The 12,675-nt window shown below is 41.6% G+C and overlaps 1 protein-coding gene across 1 annotated transcript; it reads right to left on the bottom strand.

The window, feature by feature from the left end:
• Positions 1-139: 139 nt before the first annotated feature.
• LOC111955672 (triosephosphate isomerase A) lies at positions 140-12,064 on the bottom strand. The gene is made up of 6 exons (XM_023975924.2): positions 11,818-12,064; positions 6,517-6,640; positions 3,811-4,028; positions 3,166-3,251; positions 1,086-1,173; positions 140-726 (listed from the first exon to the last, which is right to left on the bottom strand). Exons 1-6 carry the CDS (start codon positions 12,056-12,058, stop codon positions 608-610), a joined length of 876 nt encoding a protein of 291 aa, XP_023831692.2. The 5' UTR covers positions 12,059-12,064; the 3' UTR covers positions 140-607.
• Between the last annotated feature and the right edge of the window lie 611 nt (positions 12,065-12,675).

Consider the following 12,675-nt stretch of genomic DNA (forward strand, 5'->3'; position numbering starts at 1 on the left):
AAAGGAGGGAGAACACAGGCAAGTTCACAGCACAGACCAAACCATTTATTCAAGTCGTCTTAAACCCACAAGGCTGGTCTTGACAGTCTTTTGCTGGAAAATGTTACTGACATGTGCTTCAACCAATAGGAGAGAAAGGGCAGGACTAAGCCAAGCACGTGCATGACTGTGCTTCTAGTGACTAATGCAACTTGTACAGTCACTAGCAATACACTAAGTCCTGGTCCCTCTACAGTTGTGAGTGAAAACATATCCAGTGTGGAACATCAAGTGCAGTGCTTATTAATATATCCGAAAAATATATTTTAGAATGTATACTGATATAGCAGTTGTTAGGAACTTGCATCCAAAGGGCCGTTCCATAATAAAAAGTCCCATCCTCAACACATAGAATACCATCTGCATCAACCAATGGAGAAATCTGGAATTCTTAATATGGGACTTTTACTGTGGCGGGCCCCTAAACTACAGTGTAGTACAAAGCGAGTCAAATAGTACCCTGTTGACAGACACAAAAACACAGGTAAGACATTGTCACGCAGAGACTCTGGGAAGAGGGACAGTCACAGGACACTACTAGCAGCAGGTTGGGTTGCTCTTGTGCGCTCTAGGCACGCGCGTTGATGATTTCAACAAACTCTGGCTTGAGGGAGGCTCCGCCCACCAGGAAGCCGTCCACGTCGTTTTGGGAGCCCAGCTCTTTGCAGTTGGCCCCTGTAACTGAGCCTGGAGGAGACGGGAGGGACTTTGGTTAAACAAAATAACCTCACAAGCATGTGTGTGTACATATATTATACAACTTTGATGAAATTCTTGTATATCAAAGGTTTAGGAACACTAATATTATCAAGATACCAATGTACATACCTACCAAAGTAGTGTTATACATGCTCTAAATTCCATTTTGTTTGTCAGTGTTAATTGGCCCCAACTCTATTCAGCCCAATACATACTTGTTAACATTTCCATTAGGAACAGTGTCTCTGGGGATTGTCTCTTAGCTATCAGCAGCCTTGTAGAGAATGGAAAAGACCCTCTGATAAGATAGGCTTCCCAGCGCTGGGTTCAGGGTGTCCCCTACTGACCTCCGTAGATGATGCGGACGGAGTCGGCCACGGCCTCAGAGACGTTGGCCCMGATCCACTCCCTCAGTTTCTCATGCACCTCCTGGGCCTGGGGCGAGACGAGAAGTTCACACACACACACGCTGGAATTTACAGTGTTTTTGGAAAGTATTCAGACCCCTTGACTTTTTCCACATTTTGTTACGTTACATCCTTATTCTAAAATTGATTAAATAAATGTTTTTCCTCATCAGTCTACACACAATACCTCATAATGACAAAGCAAAAGCAAAAAAAAAAAAATGGTTTAGAAATCTTTGCACATTTATTCAACATAAAAAACAAATACCCTATTTACATAAGTATTCAGACCCTTTGCTATGAGACTCGAAATTGAGCTCAGTTGCATCCTGTTTCCATTGATCATCCTTGAGATGTTTRTACAACTTGATTGGAGTCCACCTGTGGTAAATTAAATTGATTGGACATGATTTGGAAAGGCACACACCTGTCTATATAAGGTCCCACAGTTGACAGTCCACGTCAGAGCAAAAAACCAAGACATGAGGTTGAAGGAATTTTCTGTAGAGCTGTGTCGAGGCACAGATCTGGGGAAGGGTACCAAAAAAATGAATGCAGTATTGAAGGTCGCCAAGAGCACAGTGGCCGTCAACATTCTTAAATGGAACCACCAAGACTGTTCCCAGAGCTTGTCACCCGGCCAAACTGAGCAATCGGGGGAGAAGGGCCCTGGTCACAACTTCTGTCACTCAGAGCTCCAGAGTTCCTCTGTGGACATGGGAACCTTCCAGAAGGACAACCATCTCTGCAGCACACCACCAATCAGGCCTTTATGGTAGAGTGGCCAGACGGAGGCCACTCCTCAGTAAAAGGCACATGACAGCCCGCTTAGAGTTTGCCAAAAGGCACCTAAAGGACTCTCAGAGCATGAGAAACAAGATTCTCTGGTCTGATGAAATCAAGAGTCAACTCTGTCCTGAATGCCAAGCGTCACGTCTGGAGGAAACCTGGCACCATCCCTACGGTGAAGCATGGTGATGGCAGCATCATTAGGTGGGGATATTTTTCAGCGGCAGGGACTGGGAGACTAGTCAGGATTGAGGGAAAGATGAACAGAGCAAAGTACAGAGAGAACCTGCTCCAGAGCTCAGACTGGGTTGAAGGTTCACCTTCCAACAGAACAACGACCCTAAACACACAGCCAAGACAGCGCATGAGTGGCTTTGGGACAAGTCTCTGAATGTCCTTGAGTGGCCCAGACAGAGCACGGACTTAAACCCGATCGATCATCTCTGGAGAGACGTGAAAATAGCTGTGCAGCGACACTCCCCCATCCAACCTGACAGAGCTAGAGAGGATCTGCAGACAAGGAAGACACTCCCCAAATACAGGTGTGCCAAGCTTGTAGCGTCATACCCAAGAAGACCCGAGGCTGTAACCGCTGCCAAAGGTCCTTCAACAAAGTACTGAGTGAAGTGTCTGAATACTTATGTAAATGTGATGAGTCTTGTAAAAAATAAAAAATAAACGTGCAAACATTTCTAAAAAACTGTTTTCGCTTTGTCATTATAGGGTATTGTGTGTAGATTGAGGGGGGAAAAAATCTTTAAATCAATTTTAGAATACGGCTGTAACGTAACAAAATATGGAAAAAGTAAAGGGGTCTGACTACTTTCTGAATGCCCTGTATAGCAAATAGGTACATGCACACTTGAACCAGATCTCTCTTGGACCAGATCTCTTGAAAAATAGATTCTCTGAGACTAGCCTGGATAAATAAAGATTAAAAAGTTCCAATGCAGCCATCTCAATATCAAATCATTCCTGGTTAACAATTAAGTACTTTACTGTGATTGTTTTGAATAAAAAAATATTTATATATTTTTTTAAAACTGCTTCATAGCAAAGAGCAATTTCTCAAGCAATCATTTTTCACGGACTGTCTGGAAGTGGTCTGAGTGTGGAGGGTAAAAACAAAATGCATTTCCCACAGAGCGGCTTGTAACTTAAATAACACAGTAAAGTATGCATGTTTTATGTAAATAAGTCAATATTGTTATGAAACGGTGATGAGTCGTACCTGGTCGGGTGAGGCTGTCTTACCGGTACCGATGGCCCACACGGGCTCGTAAGCCAGCACCACTTTGCTCCAGTCCTTCACGTTGTCTACAACACAACAGCTTATTATCAAGATAATGGATGGCACTGTATGTAGATAATGACAAGGTWTGTTTGGCCTACCACTAATCGCCTTAAAATGTATAAAACAATATGTGGTAGGTAAACCAATTGAATGGAATGGATTTTTTGGTCTCAGGCAAGGGTTCCCATCATGCAACACCACCGTTTAYTGAACTACTGCCAACCCCTTTGACTGCCTCCTGAATAACGGTCACAAAATTCKCCCAAGGCAACATCCAGGGCCTTTGAGACTAACATTTTCCACTTAAACCGAAATTGGAAGGTTTTGGAAACATTTTTGGAAGGTGTGCAACAGTGCTATACAGAGCGGGCTAACTGAATCTAGAGTGGGTAGAAGGGATACAATTGAGCTTCCATGGACATAAAAAAAAATCCCACTGAAGTATTCAGTGGAGAAAACAATGGGTATATACTGTACATCATGTGCTGGTGTGGTGTATCACAAGAAAGATTACGGTGTTAAGTCACAGGACTAACAGCCCTGTGACGCACATCAGACCCAGGGTTGGAGCCCAGCTGTTACCTGCGATGGCCTGGGTCTGGGCGTACACCACGTCCTCTGTGGTTCCAGCCTCCCTCTCCTCCAGCTTCTCTCCGATGCAGGCGATCACCCCCAGGTCACTCTCCAGGGCGTGGGCCACCTTCTGACCAATCAGCTCGTCGCTCTCCCCGAACACATGACGCCTCTCCGAGTGGCCCAGAATCACCCACTCCACGCCACAGTCCTTTATCATCGCAGGGCTGAGGAAGCGAGAGAGGGAGACTCAATACATCCACTAATAGTAGAACAGTATATTTAATTGAAAATAGGGCAAAATACATTTTTGGTATCTCAGATTGTTCTGGCAATTCTCACAGAAACTTAATTTGGAGGAAGGCTGTTTGAAATTCATTTTACATTTGTATCAAACCATTTTTATTTAATTTTTTTATCATGATGAAAGTGGCCATTTTTGATTCTGAAATTCAATTTTCACATTAATTTATTCAATGTGAGAATTGTCAACTCCCCGTTTTGATTGTGTTCATTTTAAGGCATTGTTTGGGACAATACACTCTACAGGTACATCACATTTCCAGTGCGGGGCTCTCTGCTAAGCCTGAAGGTATGATCAATGTTATGAGCACCACCAACACAGTGAATGGGAAAATGGATTCAAAAAGGGAACTCCCTCTGCGGGTGACTAGCACCAGGCGTAGCAGCCAAATATAAAAAGTAGTGAACAAATGTACATCCTGATTGGAAACAGTTGTGTCATTGTGTGTAGAAGACATGACTTTACCATTTAAAATACAGGAAATGTAGGAATTCAGTGTATTTGTAGTTATTTTGGATCTTGTCTATATGATCAGGATTATTTTCTAAGTAAAAGCACATTAAACATTTAAAGCTGCAATATGTCACTTTTTTGGCAACCAGACCAAATTCACATAGAAACGTGAGTTATAGATCTGTCATTCGCATTGAAAGCAAGTCTAAGAAGCAGTAGAGGTGTTCTAAGTGCTGCATTTACATGCTTCCCGTTCGTAAGTTTTCATTTTTGCGTCTTTAACTTGCGGTTTTGTACACCAGCTGAAAATACAATATCTTTGGTTATGGAAAATATATTTCACAGCAGTTTAGATGGTACAATGATTCTCTGCATAATGACAGCTTGATTTTGTCCCAAACTGAAATTAGGCAAACTATTAGGATTCTAGCAGCCAGGAAATGGCAGATCAATTCCTACATACTGCACCTTTCTCTTGAGATGAATGTCTTATTTACAGTTTTACTGCAAAATATGAATAGCCACAATGTCTGTTCTTCAAATTATGAATAACAACCTAGTGTATGAACAAAATAATGTAAATAGCCAAGCAACAAGGACAAAAGTCACTTTAGTAGACTTTTGGGTAAATTCAACCAACTTCACTCAGTGTGCATGCGGATTAATTACCTGACGCATGAAAAAAGTCACGACCGGGCAGATGGAAACATGAAATGTCGGTACAATTTTATAAATGCCAACAGACATGGTGGGATCGTCTTGTTTCTGCGAGAAATGGAGGTGGAAATGCCTTTATGCGCAAATATTGATGTAATAACCATCATATCGAAGTAAACTTAGAGTCAAGAGGGTCCTCCCACTACAACTCAGGAAAGAACAACGTTTATTAGGCTACAGATMAAATKAATTGTGATCAACTTCACAGGGTGGTGAAAGTGAACGGTGATGAGCACGATCCTCCTTTCCAATAAATATCGAGGGTCTTATTCTGGTGACATGATGATCCATGCTTGGCTGARATTTGACAAATAAAAATGATCTRGCTCATATCCATAATCATCTCATCATGTATGTAGCCTACCCTCACTGTATCTGCCAGCTGTTGGCTAGAGAGCACATATCAAGACCAGAGTGGGCACATTCGCTACATAACGCAACATCTGTCGTGACGAAACCATCAGTATAGTTGAAAATGCCATGGAAACCCATTTAACTGGTATTTTTCAMTCGGTACATGGGAATTTAACGGCAAAATGTTTATGTGCACTTCGTGTTCACGCACAGCCTTTTATCCYCAACAAGTCTGTTTGATGGAAACACATCTCTGGTAGAAAAAGTAGCAGGGTGAAAATGAGTAATCGGCTGTTTAGCCGACAGTCGGCGCTCGTGGTTAATGACCTATAATGTCAATTTCTATGTATAAAGTGTTTCATATCATTAAAAAGTACCAGAGAGCCCACTGTGGAAATATGACGTGTTTGAAGAGAATGTTATAACCAAAATGTTTTTMTTTTTTTTWACGTTTTGAGATTAATTTATCCAACATTAAAAATATTCATGTGAAAATGTGTATTTCAGAATCTAGACATACTCCATATGTCTAACACTATAAGGAGTATAATAAATCCAAGATGTTGTCTGTAACATGTACGGTTCACTGATCATAGGATCTTACAGGACGCATGGATAGGTCTAAATAGGCCAATTCCATCATGAGAAATTATTATATATATATATATATATATATATATATTTATTTTTTTACAAATGTACAAATGTAAAAAAACATGTTCAACATCCTTCCTCCCAATGAAGTTCCTATGTGAGAATTACCAGAACAATCTGAGAACCCAAAAATAAAAATCGCCCAATAAAGAGGCCATCTTCAACAAGTTTTCCGTCACAGATTCTGTCTCAAGGTGGAAGACGTGTCGTCATATGCAAGAGTGGAGTCTTACCTGATCTCGCCAGTGAAAGCCCCCTTGGCGACTTTGTAGCAGTTCTGTGCGGCAACACCGATCCTGGCATCCAGGTTCGAGCGGGCAAAGTCGAGGTAGACGGTGGGAGCGCCACACACCACCTCTGTGTGAGCGTATAAGAGAGAGGGAAAAAGGTGGGGGTGAGGAGACAAGAGATGGAGACAGTAGGAGGAGTTACGAGAACAGCAGAAAGAAATCAAATCAAATTGTATTTGTCACATCTAGGGTTACAATGGGTCGGAAACCTTCCGGTATATTTCTGGAATTTTTCCATGGGAAGTTAAGCTCGGGTATTTTGCTTAAATTCATTAAAATGTTCTCTTATAACAGTGAACCTTTTTTGTGGAATACACTTAAGGCAATTCTAGGTCTTGTGGTATATTTTGGTTAAACTATCCCCAATTAAATGGAATTGCAACCCTCTGCATGCACAGTGCATTCTTCCATCAAATATACAGCTGATTCTCAAGATCTTACACACTAATGAGATGCTATTGAGCCCACACTACTACACTGTCTGAGCCCAGGACTACATGCTTTCTGGAAAGTTTTGATTACAATACTGGGTGGGGTGAATATATTTTATGTCATGATTTCTTGTTAAATAGTAGCCTACAGCAAAGTGTGTTTAAATAACTTCTAACTTGTTAACAATTTCTGCTAGTTAGTTTTCGCTACCATGTGGGTTTTTGCTAACCGAGGAGTGTTAATTCACCTGTTACCATACATGTTTCATTTTAAAACATTTATCWTACAAAAGGAGTTGTTTAATTTAACTGCTTAACTATTTATCTGTACACACACACAATTTTTTAACTTTTTCCCTAATGTTTACAGGAAAATGCCACGGGCACTATCTGATGTGTGGAGACATTTCACTGCAGCGAATGTATWAGAAAACGMTGTGTACATTTGCAAATACTGTGCCAAATCATATGTGAAGAATGCAACAAAGATGCAGAATCATCTAGCCAAGTGCATAAAGTTCCCTCAACGCTCACAACAAGCAACCTCTGACAAAAGTCCCTCTACTTCTATTCGAGTTGAAAATGATGAATCAGACACCTTATCGATAGCAKCAGCTCACGGTCCTCCTGAAATCAGAAGTTTTTTTGCCTCAATGGAGGAATGTAGTCAGAGAAATGCTGATGAATGTCTTGCTCAAGCTGTGTATGCAACTGGTTCACCTCTGATGCTCTCAGGCAATGTGTATTGGAAGAGATTTCTTAATGTTCTTCGCCCAGCATGCACCCCTCCAACCAGACATGCTTTATCTACTCATTTGCTGGATGCAGAGTTCAGAGTTCAAGTGAAGGTCAAGCAAATCATTGAGAAAGCAGACTGTATTGCAACCATCTCTGATGGGTGGTCGAATGTTCGTGGGCAAGGAATAATTAACTACATCATCTCCACCCCTCAACCAGTATTATACAAGAGCACAGACACAAGGGACAACAGACACACTGGTTTCTACATTGCAGATGAGCTGAAGGCAGTCAATGACTTTGGACCACAGAAGGTATTTGCACTGGTGACAGACAATGCTGCGAACATCAAGGCTGCTTGGTCTAAAGTGGAGGAGTCCTACCCTCACATCACGCCCATTGGCTGTGCTGCTCATGCACCGAATCTGCTCCTCAAGGACATCATGGCACTGAAAACAATGGATACACTCGACAAGAAAGCCAAGGAAATGGTTAAGGATGGGGAGGGTCATCAAGTTATAGCAGCAGTRTACCTCACCAAGCAAAGTGAGAAGAATAAGAGCACCACATTGAAGCTGCCCAGCAACACGTTGGGGTGGTGTTGTCATGTTTGACAGTCTCCTGGAGGGGAAGGAGTCTCTCCAAGAGATGGCCTTATCACASTCTGCCAATATAGACAGCCCCATCAAGAGGACCCTCCTGGATGATGTATTTTGGGAGAGAGTGGTAAGCAGCCTGAAACCTATAGCAGTAGCCATTGCACAGATTGAGGGAGACAATGCCATCCTGTCTACTGTTCAAACTCTGCTTGCAGATGTAAGAGAAGAAATCCGTACTGCCCTGCTCACTTCACTGTTGCTCTAAGCAGAGGAAACTGCAGTTCTGAAATGRATCAAAAAGCATGAAGACTTCTGCCTGAAGCCCATACACAKCGCAGCATACATGTTGGACCCCAAGAATGCTGGCYAGAGCATCCTGTCTGGRYCAGYGATCAACAAGYCCTARGGTGTCATCACTYCCGTGTCTCGCCACCTTYGCCTGGAACAGGGCAAGGTTCTTGGCAGTCTGGCGAAGTACACTTCCAAGCAAGGGCTTTGGGATGGCGATGCAATATAGCAGTCGTGCCAACATATCTCATCAGCCACCTGGTGGAAAGTACTTTGTGGATCTGAGGCTCTTTCCCCTGTTGCCTCCATCATCCTCCAAATCCCACCAACATCAGCTGCCTCAGAGCGCAACTGGTCCTTGTTTGGGAACACACACACACTAGAGGTCGACCGATTAATCGGAATGGCCGATATCAAGTTTTCATAACAATCGGAAATCGGTATTTTTGGACACCGATTTGGCCGTTTTTTTATTTTTATTTTTACACCTTTATTTAACTAGGCAAGTCAGTTCATTAAGAACACATTCTTATTTTCAATGAAGGCCTAGGAACGGTGCATTAACTGCCTTGTTCAGGGGCAGAACGACACATTTTTACCATGTCAGCTTGGGGATTTGTTTTTGCAATCTTTCGGTTACTAGTCCAACGCTCTAACCACCTGCCTTACATTGCACTCCACGAGGAGACTGCGTGGCAGGCTGACTACCTGTTACGCAAGCGCAGCAAGAAGCCAAGGTAAGTTGCTAGCTAGCATTAAACTTATCTTATAAAAAACAATCAATCTTAACATAATCACTAGTTAACTACACATGGGTTGATATTACTAGTTTATCTAGCGTGTCCTGCGTTACATATAATCGATGCGGTGGCCTGTTAATTTTCTCATCGAATCACAGCCTACTTCGCCAAACGGGTGATGATTTTAGCACTGTCGTTGCACCAAACCTAATTCATAAACATCAATGCCTTTCTTTACAATCAATACAAGTATATATTTTAAACCTGCATATTTAGTTAATATTGCCCTGCTAACATGAAATTTCTTATAATTGGGCAATATTGTCACTTCTCTTGTCGTTCGTGCAAGCAGTCAGGTTTTGGCAGCATTTGGGCCGCCTGGCTCGTTGCGAACTGTGTGAAGTCATATATTCCTAAAAAAGACGTAAATTAATTTGCCAGAGATTGTACATAATTATGACATAACATTGAAGGTTGTACTAAGTGTAACAGCAATATTTAGACTTAGGGATGCACCCATCGATAAAATACAGAACGGTTCCGTATTTCACTGAAAAAATAAACGTTTTTTTTTTGCCGAAATGATCGTTTCCGGATTTGACCCAATTAATGACCAAAGGCTCGTATTTTTGAGTTTATTTATATTATAATTAAGTCTAATGATTTGATATTTGATAGAGCAGAGCAGTCTGACTGAGCGGTGGTAGGCAGCAGCAGGCTCGTAAGCATTCCATTCAAACAGCACTTTACTGTGTTTGCCAGCAGCTTTAGCAATGCTTGACGCACATAACGCTTTTATATGACTCAAGCCTATCATACATCCCGAGATTAGGCTGGCATACTAAAGTGCCTAATAAGAAATCCATAGTCAAAGTATATGAAATACAAATGGTATGAGAGAAATAGTCGACGCGTCATAATTCCTATCATAACTTAAACTAAAATTCTTTACTGGTGTAACAGTCATCTGCTTGCGTTGTGTACAATCAATTCTCGACACGGACATTTCCAAACCGTGTAGCACCAGTCCATGGGAGTTTTATTCTGAAGGTAACAGCACAAAATTGCAACGTCATGTAATGCACGGCTCACAATCAACTCTGCAACTCCGCACTGTACAAAAATATATGAAACCCCCCCCACCGACATCAGTAAGTTGCTAGTAGTATGGCGGGAATCTTTACAAAAAATGCACAACCACATAATTCTCCAAAAAACATGCATCTTGTGGTGATGTTCGAATAAATTTACAAACAAATTTATATAAATTTGTACATTTAATATCATGGGAGTATAAGAAACATCCCACTTTTGACGTACAGTGTTTGCAACCAACAACTTACCGCGGTTTGGTGCTTGTTCACTGAGACGATTCGTAACTGAAACATCCTCCTCGTAAGCAAGCTTCGCAAACCAGCCAATAAGATGCATGTTGAGTAGGTGAAGCAGGACAAAAACTAAAACCAAAACACCCATTGGCTTTAACAATAAAATGGCAAGGAATCACGCATTATAACCCTGTTAACTGGGAAATTAAACCACCACCGTTTCATATGTTCCATGTTCTGACAGGAACTTAAACGTTAGCTTTTTTTTTACATGGCAACATATTGCTCTTTTACTTTCTTCTCCAACACTGTGTTTTTGCATTATTTAAACCAAATTGAACATGTTTCATTATTTATTTGAGACTAAATAGATTTTATTTATGCATTTGATTAAGTTCAAATAAAAGTGTTCCTTGTTCATTCAGTATTGTTGTAATTGTCATTATACAAATATATATAAAAATATATATCAAATAAAAGAATATTTGGTCGATTAATCGGTATGAGCATTTTTTTGGTCGTCCATTAATCGGTATCGGCGTTAAAATCATAATTGGTCGACCTCTAGTTTTTACAGTCTTTATGTCCAACAATGACATTTATTTATTTTTTAAATCTGAAAACATGGGGGGCCATGAAAAACCACCCGCGGGCRAAATTCGGCCCACCGGTTGGGGAACCCTGGCCTATCCCATAAACACTGGCCAAGCATCAGGTTTCTTTGCAAGTGACAGATGATTAGGACTGTGGTAAAATTGACTCAGGACCAGTGTTTAGCCAGTCACTCTCAAGTCAAAAGGCATTGCAGACAAGCAGGCGTATTGGGAATGCAAAGCCCAGGTGTCATCGATGCACTCAGATAAGAGAAACTATGCGCAGTCCAATGAGCACAACTCGCGCTAGTCTAGGCCAACAACCCTGCATGGATGGAGCGGTCAAAAGATACACGTCACGAAACTACAATGTCATGGTGTCGTTTGACGCTTAGTGTTAAAAAAACCATTTCATATTTACTCTTTACATGCAAGTATTGGATATTGGTATCAGTCAGAATGAACTGTAAACAACCTATTAGGGTTAATTTTAGACAAGATACTTTGAGACAAAAAAAAATGTATACCGGTTTCATCGTGGAGGCTTGCGGTGTTCAGGGTCGTTATGAGGTCGCCCAGGCTCTTCTTGTCACCGTTCATCTTCCAGTTTCCTCCTACGAAAAATGTTCTGGACGACATGATGGCTGGGCGGTAGATAATACCAGAAAAACGACGACACGGGCCTAGGAGGTGATGCTTTTGATACAAACAGCGAGCAAACAGAAGCTGTCTTTTTCTTCTTCTTTGTGATTGGTTGGCGGATCGCATCCAACTTAAAGGTGCATACACCGCCACCTACGGTACTAAAGTGTGAAGCCAGTCAACTTAATTGAATTATTCCTGTTCCTAAAAGGAAAAGCTTGCACCAACAACTAACCCTACACCTAAATAACACTATTTCATAAAAATACAAATCACCTCTTCTGCAGTAAAATACTTACATGTAAACAGGTAGCCTACATCTCTCCAGCTACCACCCACACTAAAACCCACCACTCATTCCATTACTTGTACTCTATCTGCTTCTGCACCATGCCAACGGCCTGGGAGGATGGGAAACCACCCCTCAACACACCCTGTACATTTTCTGATGTCAAATCTCATATACCCAAATACTTCTCTGCAGCTGCCACCACAACATCTTTTCTCTGTGATTTACATTCCATTTTTTTCAGTAGAGTTGATAAGCATTGCTATGAACGCTAAGAAGCCAACCTTACTGAAGCATAACTCACTCGTTGCCCTATCCCTCTGTGCTGGCACAAATCTACTACTCAATAGGATCCCTCACCCTTGATCCACCCTTGACCCATCATCTATAAGTCTTTGCTAGGTAAAGCCCCGCCTTATCTCAGCTCACTGGTCACCATAGCAGCACCCACCCG

The sequence above is a fragment of the Salvelinus sp. IW2-2015 genome, linkage group LG31, assembly GCF_002910315.2.
Source record: "Salvelinus sp. IW2-2015 linkage group LG31, ASM291031v2, whole genome shotgun sequence".
Taxonomy (NCBI): Eukaryota; Metazoa; Chordata; class Actinopteri; order Salmoniformes; family Salmonidae; genus Salvelinus; species Salvelinus sp. IW2-2015.